Source organism: Pelodiscus sinensis, chromosome 24, assembly GCF_052426305.1.
Source record: "Pelodiscus sinensis isolate ZL-2025 chromosome 24, ASM5242630v1, whole genome shotgun sequence".
Taxonomy (NCBI): domain Eukaryota; kingdom Metazoa; phylum Chordata; order Testudines; family Trionychidae; genus Pelodiscus; species Pelodiscus sinensis.
Genome location: NC_143075.1, coordinates 9900153 through 9922678, shown reverse-complemented (window position 1 = coordinate 9922678; position 22526 = coordinate 9900153). Strand labels below are relative to the sequence as shown.

The 22526-nt window shown below is 49.9% G+C and overlaps 1 protein-coding gene across 1 annotated transcript in view; it reads right to left on the bottom strand.

Annotated features, from left to right (window-relative positions):
- The window catches only part of ACAP3 (ArfGAP with coiled-coil, ankyrin repeat and PH domains 3), a 218547-nt gene that overhangs the window by 27810 nt on the left and 168211 nt on the right, over positions 1 to 22526 (bottom strand). Inside the window, 10 exon segments of the mRNA XM_089773021.1 lie at positions 1572 to 1667; positions 2071 to 2175; positions 4700 to 4914; positions 5777 to 5871; positions 6000 to 6069; positions 7553 to 7761; positions 10760 to 10871; positions 12072 to 12172; positions 13442 to 13493; positions 17900 to 18012. Of these exon segments, the coding sequence (XP_089629147.1) occupies positions 1572 to 1667; positions 2071 to 2175; positions 4700 to 4914; positions 5777 to 5871; positions 6000 to 6069; positions 7553 to 7761; positions 10760 to 10871; positions 12072 to 12172; positions 13442 to 13493; positions 17900 to 18012 (1168 nt within the window).

Here is a 22526-nt window from a genome sequence, read left to right as displayed (position 1 = left end):
ACCAATGTTTGAGGAAAACCGTTGCCAGGATTCACCGGCTCTGGCCAAGAAAAGCCCCAGTTCTGCAACTGGATACACACCTGTGCCCATATGCAGCTTCTTTGGCTTCAGCATGGCTCCATGAATGAGCAGAAGCAGAGAGCGGCCGCCTTAGATATGAATGGGGGATGAGGACCCTGTGCTCTCAGGGTTAGATTTCGCTCTCAATAACAACAGCAGCTCCACTGAGGACAATGGAATTACTCCAGATTAACCCCAAGGTGAGTGAGCAGCACGTGGCCCGTGGCATGTACTCAGGAGAAGCACTCAGCACTAAATTAATTCCATTTCACGGAATCAGTGGTAAAACTCCCACTACCATCAATGGGAGCCATGTCAGGCCAGCGCTGAGTGCTTGGGAATAGTCCAGCGCTAACCACTCTAGTAAAAGAATCATTGCAGGTTAGCTAAAAATTCTGAATCCATGAATTCCCTACAAACTAGTTTTTCTTGCTAGCTGCTATGACATCTTTAAAGCCCTGACTCAGCAAAGTACTAAAGCATGTACTTAATTGATTTCAGTAGGACTGAACCTGTACTTTAAGTTAAGCAGTTTCAGAGGGGTGGCCGTGTTAGTCTGTAACTTTAAAAATAATGAGTAGTCCTGTGGCATCTTAGGGACTAAAAAAATATAGAGAGAACCATGAGCTTTCGTGGGCAAAACCCACTTCATCAGATGAACTGGAGTAGAAATAACAAAATCAAAGATATATATATATATAACAGCAGCAGAAGTAGCTGTCAATTGTAGGACTGTGTTAATGAGGCTAATTGAGTGGGCTGGTTGTCTCCCATTCATAGCTTTTGAAGTGAAAATGCGGATGTTAAAGGCAGGAGAAACTGGCTTTGTAATGCGCCGACCAGTTAATGTCTTTATTCAAGCCTGGGATAACGGTGTCAATCTGTAGATGAATTCCAGCTCTGCAGACTCTGTAATTGGTGAGTGAAATTCTTCTGTAGAAGAATGGCTACTTTTAAATCCATGATTGCATGACCAGGCAAGTTAAAATGTCCCTTACAGGTTTCTGCGTGTTACCATTCCTGATGTCTGATTTGTGTCCATTCATCCTTTGTCATAGAGACTGTGCAGTTTGGCCACTACACATGGCAAAGGGGCATAGCTGGCACTTGCTGGCATTTGTCACATTAAAGGATGTGCAGTTGTATGAGCCCCTGATGTTGTGGCTTATGTGGTTAGGTCCTGTGATGCTGTCGCTTGTATAGATGTGTGGACAGAGTTGGCAACAGGGTTTGTTGCAGGGGTAGGTTCCTGAGTGAGTGTATCTGAGGTGTGATGTGTGGTGCTTGTTTTTTAAAGTAAGCGTGTGCTTTGCTGAATCAGAACCTAAAAAACCACAGCTGTTTTGCTTTACTAGAATATCTACTTATCCATCTATGGTATTTCTAAGGTACCTGTCACAATGTTATCTGAGTTCCAATGGTGTGATTGCAAAAAATACAGCCAAGTTTTGGTTGGAACAAGTCATATCTTTGGGGCTCTTTTGCTGCTAGCTGCTAGGGCGTCACCTTACCTCCGTCCAGGAGGAACGGCATACCGCTCCCACCGGGACCAATGCCACTCCAGGGGCCAGCTGCCAGCGGGTGCTGCATAGAGATGTGGCTGGCACCTAAGAGGAAGGTGGACGGAATGTGAGGGGAGTTAATCGTCACAAACACACGCAAAAAAAAAAAAAATAGCAATAAGACTTGCTAAAAAAAATTGAAAAAGCTGGTGAAATGCACAGGATGGGGGGACAGAGTGCGGAAAAAAAATCCCATTCAGCAAAATACAAATGCCTGGGATTGACTGGAACGAAATTAAAACACAAACAGTGGAGTAAAGAGGGCAATGGGTTGGGGTTTGTGCACGTTAACTCCCCGTCTCTCTCTTGAAACACTGACCCCGGTGTGTATGTGATTTGGTCCGCAGTGAGACAGATACCTCGCCATCGGCTGGGAGCAATACACGTGCCCTAGAAGTGGTGGGAGGCAAAGACGTGCCGAGCGCAGAGTTGTGATATTTGTACTTACTGCGTGGTCCTGAGCCGGCACCGGTGTCAAAGTACGAGAAGAGGGAGTCCAGCTCATCGGGGCAGAAGAGAGAGTCTCGCCGGAATTTCCTCTCCAGAGTGGCAGCTGTTTGCAAGGAGAGATTGTTAAATATGGTGGTGGTGGGAGACACACCCAGAGTTGTACTTGTATAAGCGGAGCCTGAAAGTTGACAAATCTATCCAGTTAACAAGCAAGGAGAATAGAGGAGGGGTTCCCAAACTTTTTGACACGGGGACCAGTAAATCCATTCACGAACTTTTGGAGGACCAGTAATGTTCATTTGCATATTTGCATATTCATTAATCAAATGATGAATATTCAAATAAGTTGTTTCTGGTCCTCCCAAAACCCCCAGTGCCAGCTTTAGCAAAGCTTTTGATATGGTCGCCCACAATATTCTTGCCAGCAAGTTAAGGAATATGGATTGGATAAATGGACTGTAAGACAGATAGAAAGCTGGTTAGACCAGGGTTTCCCAAACTTTTTACTTTAGTTGGAATCCTTTTTCTTCCAATACTGCTTTTTGCAGCCCAAAAATATAAACACATAAAAAACAAACTGAGAAAATACCAGACATATAACATGTCTGGTATTTTCTCATTAGGTAAGTTGTATTATTACTAGATGTATCAGTTTGTAGTTTCGAACTGCCTGGCTGGTAAATGTGCTCAGGCTGCATGAGTGTGTCTACCAGCCAGCCAGTTGGCAACTACTCAAGGGGGAGTGTGTGTGGGGGGACAATAGAATCCCCAGGCTGGACTAACTCATGCGGGGGGCAAGGGGGGAACAGGGGCAGCGTCCCAAGATCTACATATGGCCAGGTCAGTCCCACTCCCCGCAGACCGATTCATTCCTCCCCCCTGCTCCCCCCGCTGTGCCACTGGCCAGCCTCACTTCCCTTAACCCCCTCCCGGGCAGCCAGGTCCACTTCTCCTCCCAATCTCCCTTGGCCAGCCCCTCCTTCCAGAGGCCGCTTCTTCTCCCCGCCCCCATCTTCCCCAGCCAGCTCCCTGCCCCCAACCTCGCACCCCCCGGCAGCCCTGCTTCCACCGGCCCTCCAATCTCCCCAGCCTGCCCCGATTCCCCCGTCCAGTGCTGCTTCCGGTGGCCAGCTCTCCCCTCCTCCTCACCCCAGAATCCCCTGGCACCTGCACCTTCCCTTAGCCCTGCACTCTCCTGGTGCCTCCCCCTTCCCTTACTGCCCCTGCCCCCTTTGTCCTCTCTTTCCCTGATACCCACCCCCTCAGCACTCTCTGCCCCATCCCCTCCTGCCCCTCTGTGCCCTCACACATCACTTGCTCCATCTCCACCTCTCTCATGTCCAGCCCTTCTTTCAAGCCTTCTCCCAGCACCTCCTCCTCCAGCCCCCAAAGCCCTTCCCCTCTCCTCTCCTCTCCCAGCATAACCCTGTCCCCCCCTCCCACTGACACCTCCCCTCCTGCCCTTTTCATCCTTGTCTGCACTTGGCCCCCTGGCATTTGTTTCTCTCTCCTGCACCCTGTCCCTTGGTGCCTTCCCCTCCCAAGCCCCTTCTCCTCCTCCTCCGCGCAAACCCGCCGCTGCCGCCTCCTCACCTCCGCCCAAGCCCGTTCCCTACCTTCTGCCTTCCACATTGCGGGGCCGGAGGCTGCCAGAGCCAGCGTGGCCCCGCCACGTGCCTCCGAAGACTTTTAAAATCTCGGGCCGTGACGTCACGTCAAGCCCGGGCGTCCTCCCCGCCCACGTGCAACGCCGCACAGGGGCAGCAACAGGCGGTGAGGAGGAGCCGCGCACGGCGGGGACGCTCTGGGGGTGGCGTGGGAGGACACGCGGGGGGCCCGCACCAGGCAGAACCGGGGGAGAGACCCAGCTGGCACTTCCGGGTTCAGGGGCGCGGGGCCCGAATCAGCCTGAGGCCGGCCCTGCCGGCAGTCACCAGGCACGCTGAGGCCCGGTAGTTTGGGAAACGCTGGAATAGAGGATGTGGTAAAATCACTACCCTCCCATGACATTTTGGGCAGTGGGTAACCCCCAGACATGGCCGGCCCACAACATTTTGGCACCTGAGGTGGGGAGCTCAAATGACGACCCCATGCCCGCTCGCTACACCAGCAGCAGACACAATTTTCTACACTCTGGGTCCTCGTGGCGCCCCCCCCCCACAGTCTGGCACCTGAGGTGGCCGCCTCAGTTCGCCTCATGGTAAGGCCAGCCTTGCCCCCAGACACTATTCTGAGCCAGCTGAGTAAAAACAACAAAAGAGGTTTGAACCTGATGAAAGAACAAAACATTGTAGTATAAAGGAAGCAGAATAAAGAGCCTGCTGGTCACATCAGTGGAATGGTCCCATCCTCTACTATGAAGAAGCTTTGTTAGAAAGATACAACTTGTTAGGAAATTCCCTAGGTAAGCTGTGCGAAGAGGGATGTGCTTGTGCAGTAGTATTGGGTTTTATAGCCTCTGCAGGCTGCAGCCACAAGGAGGAGAGAGGGACACGGACACTTTATCAGGTCTACGTACAGCAGAGGACAGCACTGTGTGCCATGCACACACGTGCGCACACACACATACACACAAGTGGGGATGGAAGGAGAGCTGTAGCGTATGACATAGGAAAGTAGGTTCCTACCAGATGGGAGTGGGGCTGGCGATGCATTTCCCGCCTCATGCCGGTACTTCCTTCGCGCCGTGGGTGCTTTTGTGGTGCTGTTGTGCCTCTGGCATTTCTTCACACTCCAGCGCCGGGGTTTCCTCTCGCTCTCCGCCAGGGCCTCCCCAGTAGGCAGCTTCTTGAGGAACTTCTTCTCCACATACTTGACCTTGATCCAAGCTTCCTTATCTTGCCTAAGGGCAGTGCAGGAAAAGGCATTTGCTCCGCTGCCTTGGGAAGGGGCGTGGCTCATTTAAACCTGCCAGCGAGGAGGCCTGGCAACCCCAGGCTCTTCTCACACTGTGACTCGTTGAACCTTGATGGCACATGGGCAGGGGCAGAGTGGGACACAGCAGGGATGCTGCCAGGCTCAGGGGCCCAGTGGGGGCACCTTAAGCCTGGTTCCCCAGCCGTTGGACCACGCGCAGCCTGAGTTAGTCAAGTTGTACAAATGACTACGGGAGAGTTGAGGCCAGGAAGAACCAGGAACTGAAAGTCAGGACACCGGGGGGGGGCGAGGGCGAGGGTCTGTTCCTAGCTCTGCCACTGGCTCACTCTGTAGCCTTGGGCATGTCACTAAAGGCAGAATCCTCCAGCGTGGGGGGCCAAACATCAGGCACCTAAACATATGGCCTGGTTTTCAGAGATGCTGAGCAACCGCAGCTCCCAGTGACATCAGGTCTAGTCTGGAGGCTGTGCTCTGGAGCGGCAGCTCTCTGAAAGGGGCTGAAGGCAGAGGCCAGAGCCTGGCTGGGCAGATGGAAGTATTTTCACTCCCAGCACTGTGAAGGAAGCAGGGCAACAAGATCTGTCATAAAGACCTAAACATCGTCCCTGTTTCCAAGAACAGCAGAACGGCTCAGCACGGCTTGTTCTCTGGGGCAGCCAGCAGCAGGCTACGATGTGTAGCTGGCATGTGCCGGGCTAAGCTGATCTCCCACTCCATTTGCCACACTTCCCTGAAGATATACGGGCCCCCTGCTGGCCTGAACCTCAAATTCAGAGAGGTGAGGAGACATCCCGAAACCGGACTGAGCTGGAAGGGCTCCGACTTACCTGGAGCTCCCGGCAGTGGGCTTCTTAAGTCCCAGCTCTTCACACTGTGCCTCATAAATCTGGTTCATGGTGCTGTTCCCCAGCTCGCACATTAGCTGCGATACACCAAGCGAGGGACAAAGCAGGTGAGTAGAGCAGCCTCCTCCCAGCTTACCCTCAGCACCCCCCTGGCTTCCCTTCTCCCTACTTCCTCAGCCTCCTGGCTCTGAAAATCAGCACTCACTTTCAGTAACTCTGGCTCCCAGGAATCCAGGGTGAGAGAGCGGACTTTGGAACAGTGAACGCCCAGACTCCTAGAGAAGGAAAGGGAAGACAGAGACTGGTTACTGGCTGCAAAACAGACTCTGTACAGGGCATCCCTGTTATAAGTTGCCACGGTATACATCCATTCCGCATGAAAGTCACTGATGTTTGTAGGAACTGATGCGTTACAAGTTCTCCCATTCCCCGCTCTTAAGTCATGCAAAAAACTCAAGAAAACAATTTGTGCAAATGGAAGTCAGCCACAGGAAAAAAATTCTCCACTTGAAGTTGTTTCACTTAAGTCCAGGTTTTTTGGAACGTATCTTGGACTTTTAGTGAGGACGGCCTGTACATCAATGCAGAACGGCTAGTGGATCACAGGGTGAAGGAGGGCAAACCCGGTGCGGATGTATATCGCAAAAGGCACTGATTGAAAGAGGGAGAGAATGTCACATATACAGAACCGATCCCTTTCCTGTTCCGGTTAATTCTTCAAAAGAAAATGGAACTCAAGGGTGTTATTTGTCAATGAAATCTTTTTTACTTTTATTCTCCCTACTCACAGGCCCTGCTAGGAAACCTGGAATGGAAACAGGTTGTCTTCATGACACTTGTATTCCACCTGTACATGTGAGTGCCAGCTTGTTATTGCAGGGCGGTTTGTGAGAGCTGAGTTGGGTGACCAGATGTCTTGATTTTATTAGGATTGTCCTGATATCTGGGGCTTTATCTAATATAGGCACTTATTACTCCCCCTTGCTCCACCATCCCAATTTCTCACACTCAGTGTCTAGAATTGGGTTGCACAGCATACACATAGTTTATTATTATTATTAATAATACCATTTTGTGCATATATAGCAACTTGCACCCCTAGAATCTCAAAGCACTTTACAAAAGTGTGCAAGGACTATCCCTATTTTAGAAAAGTAGTCAGCAAGGCACAAACAGGGTAAATCACTTCCCCAGGGTCACAGAGTAAGTACGAAGCAGTTGAGAACAGAGTCGAGAGCTCCTGAGTGGTTAAAGCTGGGAGTCAAGTTCTTCATCAATTCTAGCACAGGGGAGCTAGCAGTAGAGACAATATTAGCTCCTCTGGCTGTTGAAGATGTTATTAGTTGGTGACTGTAAAATGCTCTGTAGATGAAAAATGCTAAGTATTGTTAGCACAGCCAAGAAATTACACTCCTGGCTAGCTAGTATTTCATAGTGGGACTTGTGCTAGTTCCTTTACATATATCAATACTCTGTATGCTGCAGATAGAAAATAATACGTGTGGCTATACAGGCTGAACCTTCCTAGTCTGGCACTCTCTGGTCCGCAACTTCCGCGATCCGGCATGATTTGGGTTAGCCGGACAGCCACTTAGCGGGTGCAGCCAAGTTTCCCGGGTCCCATAAAGTTTGTTTGCAGCCCCCAGCTCTCAGTGTTCAATGCTGTTATTTAGCTCCAATGTTTTCTAAGAGCCCAGTAAGCAGTGGAAGTGCTGGCAAAATTGACCTCCCTTCCCCCAGGCCCTCACCCCACAGTACCTGTGGATCCCAGAGCACTCGATGCACAGCAGAATGCCCAGGTTGATACTGGCCCATCGGGGATCAGCCTGGCCACAGTCACAGCACTGGTCGTTTCCAGGGATGCTCTGGACCCTCTGCAGGATGCTCTCCCCCTTCATACTGCGTTCCCGGGAGTCGGTGGCAGAGTCGATGCTGCTCGTGGAAGGGGAGGCGGTTCGGTCCAGTCTCTGCAGGGAGAGGAGGGGACTCATTGCGTGCCCTGCAGCACAGCCTCTCCCAGTGGACAGCTGGTGGGGAGTTACATGTGTGCAGGCTGATGGGTTAGCTATGATTAGCTCTGCCATTACAGGGGGGCACCAGCATCACCCAGGGGGTGGCATTACAATTCTACTGATGGCTTTGTGCGAGGGCAGTCACAGAGGAAAAATGTCAGCTGGGCAAACGTGAGCTTGAGTCAGCTGAGGGAGAGGTGGGAGGAGGCGACATGGATCTGTGCCTTCCCTTTCAGTACTCAATGCTTTCTTTGCCTCTGTATTCACGGACAAGGTCGGCTCCTGGACTCCTGTGCTAAGCGACGCAAGATGGGAAGAAGATGGACAGCCCTTGGTGGGTAAAGAACAGGTTAGGAACTATTTAGAAAAACTAAACGTACACAAATCCATGGGTCTGGACTTAATGCACCCAAGGGTACTGAAGGAGTTGGCAAATGTCATTGAGGAGCCTTTGGCCATTATCTTTGAAAAGTCATGGAGATCGGGAGAAATCCCGGATGATTGGAAAAAGGCAAATGTAGTGCCCATCTTCAAAAAAGGGAAGAAGGACGATCCAGGGAACTATAGGCCGGTCAGTCTTACCTCGGTTCCTGGAAAAATCATGGAAGGGATCCTAAAGGAATCCATTTTGAGACACTTGAATGAGAGGAAAGTGATCAGGAATAGTCAGCATAAATTCACAAAGGGCAAGTCGTGCTTGACCAATCTGATTAGCTTCTATGATGAGGTAACTGGCTCAGTGGACATGGGAAAGTCAGTGGATGTTATATACCTTGACTTTAGCAAGGCTTTTGATACGGTCTCCCACAATATTCTTGCCAGCAAGTTAAGGGAATGCGGATTGGATAAATGGACGGTAAGATGGATAGAAAGATGGCTAGAAGGCCGGGCCCAGCGGGTAGTGATCAACGGTTCGATGTCAGGATGGCGGTCGGTTTCTAGTGGAGTGCCCCAAGGTTCGGTTCTAGGACCGGTTTTGTTCAATATCTTTATTAATGACCTGGATGAGGGGATAGATTGCACCCTCAGCAAGTTTGCAGATGACACTAAGCTAGGGGGAGAGGTAGATACGCTTAAGGGCAGAGATAGGGTCCAGAGTGACTTAGACAAATTGGAGGATTGGGCCACTAGAAATCTCATGAGATTCAACAAAGACAAGTGTAGAGTCCTGCACTTGGGACGGAAGAATCCCAAGCATAGTTACAGGCTGGGGACCAACCAGTTAAGTAGTAGTTCTGCAGAAAAGGACCTGGGGGTTACAGTGGATGAGAAGCTAGATATGAGTCAACAGTGTGCCCTTGTAGCCAAGAAGGCTAATGGCATATTAGGATGCATTAAGAGGAGCATTGCCAGCAGATCCAGAGATGTCATTATTCCCCTTTATTCGGCTTTGGTGAGGCCACATCTGGAGTACTGTGTCCAGTTCTGGGCCCCCCACTACAAAAAGGATGCGGACGCATTGGAGAGGGTCCAGCGGAGGGCAACCAAAATGATTAGGGGTCTGGAGCATATGACCTACGAGGAGAGGCTGAGGGACTTGGGTCTGTTTAGTCTGCAGAAGCGAAGAGTGAGGGGGGACTTGATAGCAGCCTTCAACTTCCTGAAGGGAGGTTCCAAAGAGGATGGAGAGAGGCTGTTCTCAGTAGTGACAGATGGCAGAACAAGGAGCAATGGTCTCAAGTTGTGGTGGGAGAGGTCCAGATTGGATATTAGGAAAAACTATTTTACTAGGAGGGTAGTGAAGCATTGGAATGGGTTACCTAGGGAAGTAGTGGAGTCTCCATCCCTAGAGGTGTTTAAGTCTCGGCTTGACAAAGCCCTGGCCGGGTTGATTTAGATGGGATTGGTCCTGCCTAGAGCGGAGGGCTGGACTTGACGACCTTCTGAGGTCTCTTCCAGTTCTGATTCTATGATAAGGGGATGGTTGGATGAAATAACATGATCTTGGTAACTAATTGACCATTCATTTCCAGTTGGAAATAGGTCAATGGAGGGATGATAGGAGTTGCTATAGGGAACTTTCTGGGTGTCTGGCTGGTGAGTCTTGCCCACATGCTCAGGGTTTAGCTGATCGCCATATTTGGGGTCAGGAAGGAATTTTCCTCCAGGGTAGATTGGCAGAGGCCCTGAAGGTTTTTCACCTTCCTCTGTAGCATTGGGCACAGATCACAGCTGAAGGACTCTCTGCATGTTGGGGCCTTCAAAGTATTGGAAGGCTTCAATATCTGAGACATAGGTGAGAGGATTATTCTAAGAGGGGTGGGTGAGATTCTGTGGCCTGCACTGTGCAGGGGGTCAGACTAGATGATCATAATGGTCCCTTCTGACCTTAAAGTCTATGAGTCTATGAGTCTATGAGTCTTTCCATAGGGTCATCTGAAGAAGTGGGCTGTGCCCATGAAAGCTCATGATCCCATCTCCATGTTTTGTTACTCTTAAAAACCAGCAAATGATCTGGTAGCACTTTAAAGTTTTTCCATTGGAGTTTGCTACTGTGAAGGAAGGGAAGGGAATCTTTTGCCTGTGCTACTGCCTTCTGCCACCAGATGGCGCCCACAATGCATTTCCCCCCCATACCCCCACCCCACACCAGGCACACTGCTGCAAACAGGCACCACAAATGACTGCACGGTGTCTAACGTGTCGCTGCTTTGTCTTCCTCTCATTTTACCGAGAATGGACTCCCCTCAGCGTTCCTCTGTAGGACAGGAGCAAGGTGGGGGGTTTCCAGTCTGCACTCCATCACCCCCCCCATCCTGCCCCTCTCTGCTGTGTGAGCTACCACAGTTGCCTTTGGATTGGTGCTGTCATCCGCCCCATGCCCCCAGGCAGAGGGAAAGTTTTAGGGCTACTCGTAGGCTCAGCAGCTCCCCGCGCATGCTAGCAGACCGCATGTGCCCAGGAGCGACACTGCGAGAAGACTGTGAGTGCCTGTCCCTGCCCTTGGCCTCACCTCGATGTAGTAGCTGTCTGGGCTCTCTCGGTAAGCAGAGGCAATGCTGGCCTGAACCGCTTGGATCCAGGCTTGGCGCAGCTTCTCCGAGTCGGCCTGCAGCATGCAGCTCCTGGGTGGGGAAAAGGCACACGAGATGCTGGTTGGCAGGAGGATGCAGGGCAGGGGGTCTGGGGAGCTGTGGCGAGGCACCTGAATTTATGACCATCCTCACAGCCTCGCTTTACCGGTACGGTTTGGAGATATGTGGTCAGGAGGCAAAGTTACCCAGTGCAGCATGAGGCAAAATTAACCGCAGAGAAGTCCTTCCTCCTCATCCTGCCGAAGATCATTAAGGCTGCCCTGCTTTCGCCCCCGCATACATGTCGGGTGGGTGGAAAACAGGAATGCGACAGCTTCTCTCCTCAGCCTGAGCCTTGATTCCCTCACACCAGCTGTTCACTGCCCACAGTGCTGCCCTCGTTAGGTATCAGAGTAGGCACCTCCATGAGCCCCCTCTGCAGGGCAGTGAGGCTCAAAAACACCTTGCATCCCCTCATGGTCAGCGCTATTACCCCCCATCTTCCCAGGGGCTCAGCCTGCCCTTTAAGGGGTGACAGCACCACAGTCTCATGATCAGACAGACACTCCTGTAGATGGGGGGAATACATTAGGGGCACCACCAGCCACATGTACACCTCAGCTTCTCCTCCTTACATACTTGCAACCCTCCTCTCACACATGCCCCTATTCCCACCCATTCTCTCCCCCCACCCTCCCTCCTCTCATTTGCTGCTCCACTCCTCACCTCACAATTATCCTCCCTCATCCGCCCCCTTCATCCTCCCACTCACCACATGCTCCCTCTTCCTCCTCTTTCACCCACACAGAAAATCCCTCCTCTTCCCAAACATACCCGTGCCTGAAAACACACTCATGCTCCCCCTGCTTCACCATCCCCCTGACTTATCAGCTCCTTCCCACTTCCCCTTACATGCATGCTCCCTCTGCTCTGATGTTTCTAATGCCCCCAGCAACTGGTTGCTTCATGGAGAGCCATGCTGGTGACTCAACACTTTGTGAGGGAATACGGCCCAGACCCTTGTAAATTCCCCTTGAGCATTATTCATCAGCGTTAGCAGCTCCCCGTCCGACAGGCTATCACCAAACACCGCTCAGCATCTGGTTGAAAAAAATCGACAGCCCATCGAACTGCAACTCTGAGTGCCGACAAGGAGGTCCCCAGGTTGGAATCTACTTGCTGGGTATCTTACAACCCCACACATAAATCACAGCATTGCAGTCTGTGGCTTAGCAGAAGCACCAAACTCACTTGGTAGGTGAGACGACCTCAAAGCAAAATCTTCTCTCTATGTCTTCGCAGGGCTTGACAGTACAGAGCCGCAGGTCTTCCACCACCACTGTGAGGACATCCTGAAAGAAGGAGAGCGGGTGAGTTGACACACCTCCCGAATCTCCACCCAGTTCAGGCCTTCCACAGAGCTCTTCCTCTCCTCGCCAGTTCCCCTGTCCAGATCATTCATTCCTCAGCGTGAATCTCAGAAGGGTCAGCACTTGTGCTGACCCAGCCACCCTTCTTTGGTCTGCAAGACTGGGGAGGCAAATCTCATGGCTGCTGGTTCTTTCATAAAGTTTCTGGTGCTTCCAGCCTATGACGAGGTTGGAAATACTTTACAGATTATTATTGCATGGTATTTTTAAGCACAACCCCTACTGGCAGGGATCCCAAAGAGCAGGGATATGATAACTAATTGGAGGAACAAAGCAATTGAAGCTTTGCATAATTCAGAGACAATTTGTCTTAAGTTTTGGACAAAGGATTTTGTGTGAGGAAGAGGGAAATTGGGGATGCAGAAGGAATGGGTGTTATTGTTGATGATGGGGTGATCATTGTGTTTCCAATTCCCTACCAAATCCACCAACAATACAACTGGCAACTGACCGTCAGTGGGTGTCAGGTGCAGCTTATCATGCTGACCAATGTCGTCTCACTGTTTCCTTGTACTTCCCCGTATGTCTGTTAGAATCTATTTGTTGTTGCCTGTTGTCTGTTGAGATTGAAAACCCTTTGGGGGCAAAGGCTGTCTTTTTGGTCTCTGTTTGTACCGAGCCTAGCACCATGGAGTGTGTGTGACCTGTGACTAAGGCTCCAAGTGCTACAACTATAAAAATTAATGACAATCAGACCCCAGCCTAGGAATTACCAGCTCAGAGGGAAGCCCCGCTGACTTTGCCAGGGTGCTGGATTTCAGAGTGCGACAGTGCTGTCTCCTTCCCTTTTTCCTCTCAGCCAGCCAAAGGAGTAACCAAGCCCACTTTCCGAGCCCTGCCGAGTTAGCAGGCTGGAATGGAGAGATTGCCCCTCCCAGTGAATCTGGGCACACGCAATCCAAACACGGGATAGCAAACACAGACAGCAACAAGACTATTCGACACACCACCTCTCTGTTATTCCATGGGGCAGCAAAAATGGGGACAATACCAGCCACCGTCCTTTGGTTGTCAGAGCAGCTTGGATTCTGAGTGTAATATTATCTGAGAGGAAATTTCAGACCAGGCTTGCTGTCAGACCTTCCTCGGATCCAATTCCTCTTCCCCCTCTCCCCTCCACGGTGCCAAAGTCCCCAGGGCAGCAGACAAGTTGGCTAATCTGCTAATGTCATCGGAGCTATGCTCACTGACCTTTAGCTTCTTCTGGTACACCAGCTGGCTGTTCTGTATGGAGAACCACCTCCTGAGGAGAGAGAGGAAAGAAAGAGGCATCAGCGCAAACAAACAGGGCTAAAGCTAAGGCGGGAGAAGCAGCCTGCCAAACAAGACATCTCTGCACTCACAACATGTGCCATTGACTTTGGGGTGGCGGGGAATACCTGTGCGGGAATCAGACTTATCTTCCTTCTGAGACTATAGAAGTGCTTTGTAACATTAACGAATTATGGCATTTGGCATGGAGGCACCGGGGGGACAGTGTCCTGGAGACTGCTCTAGAAAGATTGACACACAGGAAGAAAGAAGGGGAGGAGTTGTCCACATTGTTTCTTAAGTGGGCCAGGCCTCTTACTGCCCCCTCACTTGGGAGTTTGGGGGCAGAAGCTTGGCTGAGAGGAGTGGGATGACAGGGCCACCCTGGGGAGACGGGGCAGGCCAGGGAGTAGAGGGGAAGGCAAAAGACTTCCAGAGGCCTGGTTTCAATTAACACCACACTGCCAGTGGGCCCACTGGTGCGGCAGGCAGAGGGTGCTCTGTGATGCTTGAGCCCTAACTCCAACCTTTCGCCCCACACCTACAATCCCTGATTTCCCCTGACCCACAGTGACCCTGCTCCCCAACCACAGGCATTTGCGAGGTCACTGCCTCCACCACATATCCAGAGCGACTTTGCTCCCAGCCCCTGGCCTGTGTGAAAGCATTGCCCCACTCCCACCTTGAGAGCCTACTGAACCCTAACAGTTTGACTGGCGGCAATCAGGCCTTTCTGGTTTTCTGACTTTTGCCAAAATCTGCAGGGCGCTGCCCAGGGATGCCTAGGACATTCCCGGAAACGTGTGGACTGATGGGCTGCTGTCTTCAAAAGCGATCACCTCACAGACAGCAGAATGCCATTGAGTTGCGTTGCTAGGCCTTACCTCACATGGCCGAAGACCTCTGAGCCTCCATGCGGCCCATCCGTCCGTCCCCCGCTTCACGGCTTGGCTAAGGCGCGTACGGCACGTACCACCATAGCACTGAAGAGCACTTTACAGCTGGAGAAACTATGGCGTGTGCACACCCGGGTGACATGCTTTGCCCAAGCCACAGAGATCCAGCATCAGAGATGGGATTATAACCCAGGGCTATGTCTAGAATGCAAGCCTCTTTCGAAAGAGGCTTTTTCGAAAGATACTTTTGAAAAAGCCTCTTTCGAAAAAGAGCGTCTAGACTGCAAGCGGAACTTTCGAAAAAGCAAGCCGCTTTTTCAAAAGGCAGTCTGGATGCTCTCTTTTGAAAAACCCCTGTTTGCATTCAAGAACGCCTTTTTTCGAAAGGCACTTTCGAAAAAAGGCGTTCTTCCTCGTAAAATGAGGTTTACCACCATCGAAAGAAAAGCCGCGTTCTTTCGATTTAATTTCGAAAGAACGCGGCTGCAGTCTAGACGCAGGTGAAGTTTTTTCGGGAAAAGGCTACTTTTTCGGAAAAAAACCCTGAGTCTGGACACAGCCCAGGTGTTCTCACTGCATTCCTGTGAGTTAGTCACAAAGACCCTCTTTTTGCCACTAGGGGGGCCGAGGACGCTGACAGCAAGACATAATATTACATCCCATGGTGGCTGAAATATGTGGGCACGCACCAGGAGGAAGGGGAGGGTTTAACAGCCTTGAATCTGGATGTTCTGGGTCAGGTTTTCAAAGGAGCCACCTACGTTGTGTCTGCACCATGTGTGGCCCTCTGTTTGAGCCAACAAAACCCTGGATTTATCGCAAACCATCTGCATCACATTCCTAAGTAAGAGCACTTGAGTCAGCCTGAACATCCTCCCGGGTTTAGACAGTCTGGGGAAGAAGCCACGCTGCAGCTGTGCTAGAGACGGTGGGTTATTTTAAGCATCTCCCTATGCTTGCCATGCAAAGGAAATTGGTGCCCTGGGAAAATGAGGCAAGAGAGGCTTTTTCAGCTCCTTTGCGGAGACGTTGCTCAGTGAGAAAAGGTGCAAACTATGAAGGACTTGATGCATCTGCCAGGAAACAGAGAAGCGTGCAGCCTGGAGGCCAATCTGCCTGTGTGGAAGCCCCCTTTGATCAGCTCCTGAGCGAGTCTGGATCTTTGAGCTCCACCTGGTGACAGCCATTCGCTCCAGCAGCGGCAATGGCATATTCTCAAGCCGCTGTGCAGTGACATGAAGCCGAGTGCAAGGTTCCCTTCCCAGCTGTTTGATCCTGGGTGCTGCTCGTCGTGGCTCACTCTGTACTGCTGCTTAGCTGGAGCACTCGCATCCGGGGCTGTGCTGGAATACGGTGCTGGATCTCATTCTGACCTCCAGGGGTTGTCTTCGTCCCATTTTCTTCTGTGTATGTTTCTAACAGGGACTTCTTCCCAGGGCCCCTTGCAGCCCCATTAGTATCTTCCCACCCACGGTCAGGGAGGATGTGCCTGGCTGTAATAGCTGGGCTATGGGGGGATAGGAATAGCTGCCTTGGGTGGAATGGGGTATATTTCTCAGACCTCCCCTGGATCATCAGCAGGGGAGAGAAGGGGACTCACTTAGAAACACCCATCCCTGCACTGTAACCATTGATCACCATTGATCTGATGCATTCTGGAATGGCGGGGGAAGGGGGAGTGCTTTTGCATCAGGAAGCCTGGCTCTGCTGAGTGAAAGACGCCATGGGAGAGCCTGAGATTCGAGGAAAACCTGCATCGGAAATGCTGCGAGGAAACTCCTAAATGGTTCATAAATTCAGCTCAGAGGCGTGCCCTGTAGGTCCTAGGTTAGCGAGCACCATAGCCAAGCCTCTGCAGCACAGGGCTGCAAACATCACCAGGGCAGCTGGTCTCTCCAGAATCTGGCATTTTGGCTTCTGGTCCCTCAAGAAACCTTGAAGGGCAGAGAATGTACTTGAATGTCACGCAAAGGACAAGCTGACAAACTGGTTTGGAACTGTAAAGAAGGCCGAGCTAGGGGCAGTGTTCCCTGTAAGCCGAGTGCCACCCGGGAGAGATTCAAAGGCCACCCAGCTGATTAGCAGAGCACCCACAGCTGGCAGTGTGTGTTTCTATCGGTGGTGCACACCCGCACATGCCTCGGTGCACAGAACAAAATGTATTTGATATGGCTGGGGGTGAAGGCTTTGGGAGGGAGGGGCTTACTCCATCTCATCTGTCTCTAGGCATAAAGCCAACTGTTTTGGCACAAAAATACAGGGGCATTGTGAGCTACTAGTTGGTTCCAATGATGCACAGCTCCACCAAGCTGCAGAAATGACCCTGCACTTGGACAGGAAGGTGACCTCCAACTATTATATCATTGCACTGCCAGGTGAGAGGGGACAACACCAGCGAGGCGTGGGGGGTCACTAAAACCAGAGGTCTAAATTTTATGCACTAAAACCAGAGGTCTGAATTCTACTTTCAGCCACACGAGCATAAATCAGGCCCACTGACTGTCCCAAGGGTTACTAGTCACACGCAAATATTCACTGAGGAAAGAACCCGGAGCCCTCTTTGCTTTCACTTCACCTAAGTTCATGGGTGCTAGGGAGCCACTAGAGCCATGCAGGAGACATTTATTAAATTGCATCCCCAATGACTCATCCTCTAAAATATTTCTGTGTGACAGAGAGACAAAGCTCTGCCCAGAGGAACCTGCTCACAGCTGCACACCCGACATTTCCAGGCTCCCAGGGAGGTTGGATACCAGCAGCTCTCGAAAGCCAGGCTTGTCCTGCTGCGTTAGATGTTCCTCTTGATGGTTACAAGCTTACGGCTTCCCTGAGGCCAGACTCCAGCTGCTTTGTGTCCTGTGTTCCCTGCATGAAACCCAGTGGTTGTCCCAAGATGGAAGGCGCTCGCTGTCACGTCTGCTGGCATTTAGCAAGCAACAGCAAACTGCAGGTGGGCTGGCTGTGCTCGTCCCCCTTGAGGACCGTACCAGTTCTCAGCAAAGAAAAAAGTAGGCTATTCCCAATCCATTCTTGGTCTCCCACACTACTGTTCCCATGGTGACCATAGGCCCAGCTGGACCAGACTGCTGGTAGCTGGTAAAATAAAGAAGTGCTAACACCAGAAAGACTTACTGATTTTCAGTGGGAAGGCTGAATGGTCCCACAGTTTCAGGGTCAGGAGAAGTCAGTTTGTTCTGCAGACAATCTTCCCTCCCACAAAATACATAGCGTTTACTGAGCCGAACCCTTTCTGTCTAGAACACATCAGCATCACTGGACCCTTCCTACATTAAGTGACTTCACAAGCTCAGCTCAAAAGGAGTTAAGTGATGCTGCACTGACAGACCAACCTTCCTACGCTGTGTGGGTCGGGAGCTGATGAGGCCTCTTCTGCAAAAATACGTGCTCAGAGATATCACAAAGGCAGTGAGTGTGCAGAGGGTCTGAAGAGGCCTTCAGAGCCCTTACCCAGTTATCCACTGGGCTGCACATTGCTACTTACCGATTCCATGTTTTGAAAGCATTGCTTGCTCTCTTGAAGAGGTACCCTTCCATCACCACGCCATTGGGGGCATCGACATTAAATTCCACCTTGGAGTCATCATAGGAGAAGTCCTGCAGATGGAAACATGTTGAGAAAACACATCTGGGGCTGCGGGTGCCACTCAGTGCTTGTCACTATAGTGATGGGGATGACCCTGGTAAAAATACTCAGATAAAGTGAATAAAAAAACAGGACTATGTAGCACTTTAAAGACTAACAAGATGGCTTATTAGGTGATGAGCTTTCGTGGGCCAGACCCACTTCCTCAGATCAAATAGTGGAAGAAAATTGTCACAACCATATATACCAAAGGATACAATTAAAAAAATGAACACATATGAAAAGGACAAATCAAATTTCAGGACAGAAAAGGGATGGGGGGGAAGGTAAATGTCTGTGAGCTAATGATATTAGAGGTGATAATTGGGGAAGCTATCATTGTAATGGGTAAGGTAATTAGATTCTTTATTCAAACTCAGGCGTAAAGTGTCAAATTTAAGCATTAATGACAGTTCAGAGGATTCTCTTTCATTTCTATCAGATAAAGTGTGAACCCATAACACCAAAGCAGCACATCGGTGTCAGAACCATGAGCATCTCCAGTAGGAAAACGTGAACTTGTCTAAGAAGGCTCTGTAGCTCTGAGCTTATTTAAAGCTGCCTTCCCCCCACTGAAGACCATGTTCTAATCCATGATTAGGTAACAAGAAAAAATAAGTTGGCTGGTCTCAGCCTGTGTTGTCAGTGGAGGCTGGTTTGCCTCTTGAAAGTACATCCCCTTTTGGAAGTAACACTCATGATGGCCAGATTCTGGTCCAGAGGCTTAAAGCACAGAGGGGGTTGTAGGTCAGACTCAGGTGTGATGGCAATGCAGAGTAGTGTTCCAGGCCTGGCACAGCTGAACACATCAGCTGGTGGAACACTGGCAGATCTGGACCCGGACAGTAAGAGCAGAGAGTGCTGGCGGTCAGGAGTGGAGTACACGGGCGGAGCTGTGTTAAGCATTAGCCCGGGAACAGCTGAGGTGGTGCAGGATAGAAGACGCCCTCAAGAAGCTTGCTCTGTCTGGTTTCATTTAGTGATCTCTGTCTCTCACTGTCCTGGCTATTAACATTCCTCTCCACAGTGTTTTGGCTTGTCTTATGGCTTGAGAAAGTGTTCACAAATTCACTTAGTTTGGGCATTTCCCACCTCACTATTCTAGGGGGTGAGGGGGGCTGGAATCAGAGTGACACTTCACTGTCGCATCAAATTCTTCCAGTTTCCTGGCACAGACGTTTATCAGTCACGTTTAGGCAAAATAAGACCTTTTTGGAAGATAGTACTAAGTGATTTGGTTTTTTTATAAAAAGGTCGCTGCCTTCTGCTGGGCATATTTTCATACAACACCCCAGAAAAACTAAACCAGTAGAATCCTCTATCGCACACAACATTCCTGCAACGCCTTGCCTTAGCAGGCCGCAGCAATAATGGAGAGCCATTAATTATGCTCCCGGCCAGTATCCTTAGCTTTTCTAGTCTTAGTAATGTGCATGCAGTTAACCGCTGCTTCTGCTCCAGTGAAAGCTGTGGCTACACGAGCAGCCAGGGAGAGATCATGTGGGTAGCTTGGTAACTTGATGGCTGAAAATGTCCAACCTCAGGTGCAATCTCATTCATCATGCAGTCAGGAATCGGGGCAATCGGTGGTGTTTCCAGGAGGGAGGAAAGAAATCACCAATCCTGTTTCCAGTTAGCCACTTATTCACCTGGCAAACAGATTGCCAATCACATCCATCTCTGTCTCTCTCTATCTCTCTCTCTCTATCTCTCTCTCTCACTTCCTGGGTTTGGCATTGCTGTGCCAGTCAGCATCCGTGGATTGTGGTGCATGTGGGCAAACAACAGTAACTATTCCCAGAAAACTCTCATGGAATTCTGCTACCAGCATAGGGCAGTATCTTCTGCCTAATAGAAACCAGATCCTGAATTACTTCCCACCCTAAAAGCGGCGAGGGGTCCTGTGGCACCTTATAGACTAACTGAAGTGTAGGAGCATAAGCTTTCGTACATGCATCTGACGAAGTGGGTCTTTGCCCACAAAAGCTTATGCTCCTACACTTCAGTTAGTCTATAAGGTGCCACAGGGCTCCTCACCGCTTTTGCAGATTCAGACTAACACGGCTACCCCTCTGATACTTCCCACCCTAAGCAGTTTTCTGCAAGCTGCCTTCACCATTATGAAGTCCTCTGTATCCAGCTTCTGCTAGTATGACATGATCCAGAGAAAGGTACAACATGGTCCTATGGCAGGAAGTTAAAGCCAGGGAAATTCAGGCTGGGAATAAGGCATTCATTTTTAATGGTGAGAGCAATTAACCATTGCAGCAATTTATGAAGGGCCATGATGGGTTCTCCATCACTGGCTATTTTTAAATCAAGATGGGATTTTTTATTTTTAAAGCTCTGCTCTTGAAATTTTTGGGGGGGAAGTTCTCTGATCTCGGCTATACAGCAAGTCAGACTAGAGGATCATAATGGTCCCTTCTAGCCTTGGAATCCATCAATGTATGCTCTTGGGCATAAATATTTCTCTCCGCGCTGCTAGATTCAAGAGGCCCAACCATACTACAGTAAAAAGCAACACCATTAACTTAAGTGCCTTTACCAGCTCAGTGCATGGAGACTCTAGTAATGCTGTGTTACTAGGCAACTCGCACTTCGGTCTCATTAGGATGAGTTATTTCCATGTTCAGAGATGCCAGCTTGCCGGAGAGGTATCATAATAATAAGAACAATACTGATGGAGGAGGAGATATAATGGGATGAGACTGAGTCATTTCTTGTAAAGGCAGCATGATGCCCAATTATCCAGGAGAGGCTATGCTGTAAGCCTCTCACTTAATGGGGGTCCACTCAGCCCCAAATTCACTTACCAGAAAGGGGGTATATGGTCTTCTTTGTGGATGCTTTTTATGTAGCCTCCCAAAAAGAGAGACAAGGGATTCTGATCTCACTTCAAGCCATCTACCAGCTTTAGTGGAATTACGCCAGAAAGATACTTGCAGAAATGAGGTCAGAATCTGGCCTTTTCATTTAGGCTACGTCTACACTGGCATGAATTTCTGAAAATGCTGTTAACGGAAAAGTTTTCGTTAAAAGCATTTTCGGAAAAGCGCGTCTAGATTGTCAGGATGCTTTTCCGCAAAAGCACTTTTTGCAGAAAAGCGTCCGTGGCTAATCTAGACTTTTTCATGATCGGGGCTTTTTTGCGGAAAACAGTACTATGCTGTTTACACTGGCCCTTTTGCGCAAAAGTCTTTCAGAAAAAGACTTTTGCCTGAACGGGAGCAGCATAGTTTTTCCGGAAAAGCACTGATGATTTTACATGAGATCGTCAATGCTTTTCCGGAAATTCAGGCGGCCAGTGTAGACAGCTGGCAAGTTTTTCCACAAAAGCAGATGATTTTGCGGAAAAACTTGCCAGTCTAGACACAGCCTTAGTGTAAACACTGAGAGCCAGCAAACAACAGCTCCTTTCCAAAATGAATGACAACAATAGGGCATGAGATTTCCTGTGGTCAACAATAAGCAAATATCTACCCAGCAATTCCGTTATTTCGAAATAATTTCAAAATAACGGTCGGCTTATTCTGACTTCTGTAAACCTCATTCTACGAAGACTAACGCCTATTCCAAAATAGCTATTTCGAAATAAGGCATGCGTAGACGCTCCACTTCTGCTACTTCAAAATAGCCCCTCACCAGGGCCGTTCTAAGTTATTTCTTCTGGGGCTCTAAATCGAGATAGCACGTCTACATTAGAGAAGACTGCCCCGGACTCATTTTGAGGCTTCCCTGCAGTGTAGATGTGCTATTTCGAAATAAGCTATTTCGGAATAACTATTCCAGAATAGCTTATTCCGAAATAACTGTGCAGTGTAGACATACCCTAAAAGTCCTCATTTGCCCCCAATCCCATTTGGCTACCGCAGCTCTTGAACTGTGTTCAAACATCAGGGTGTGGCACAGCAAATGTGTAAAAACAACACCATCTCCCCCGACCTACAATGGATGCAATAAGCCCAGTTGGACTTTCCAACCATAGATGGAGTGAGACGAAAATCACCTTTCTGCCTCGTAAACCGAGTGGCTTTCCCTTCCAATCACACTCTGAAGGGTTTGATGGAACAAGACAAGGGGATTGCACGCTCGCTTCCTCTCCAGCCTCTGCTGCTTTGCCATCTCTTACACGTCACTGCACAAGTTATGGATGGAGACTCAGCTTGATTTTAATAAGCCGCCTTTTGTCAGAACCTTAACATCACTGCAGTGCAAGAACCCGAAAGAAAGCTGGTTTTGGTTTTAATGCTGGTTCACTATATCTATCTCATGGCCTTGTGCAGCGAACACTGGCCTAGGCCCAGGAGAGCTGGACTCCAGGCCTGGCTCTGCCATAGGCCAGCTGGGTGACCTTGGGCAAATCACTTTGCCGCTCTGTGCCTCAGTTTCTCCATATGTAAAAGGAGAATGATGATTCTGAGTTCTTTTGTAAAATGCATTGAGATCTATTGATTACAAGCGAGCTACTCATTAATTTAGCCAT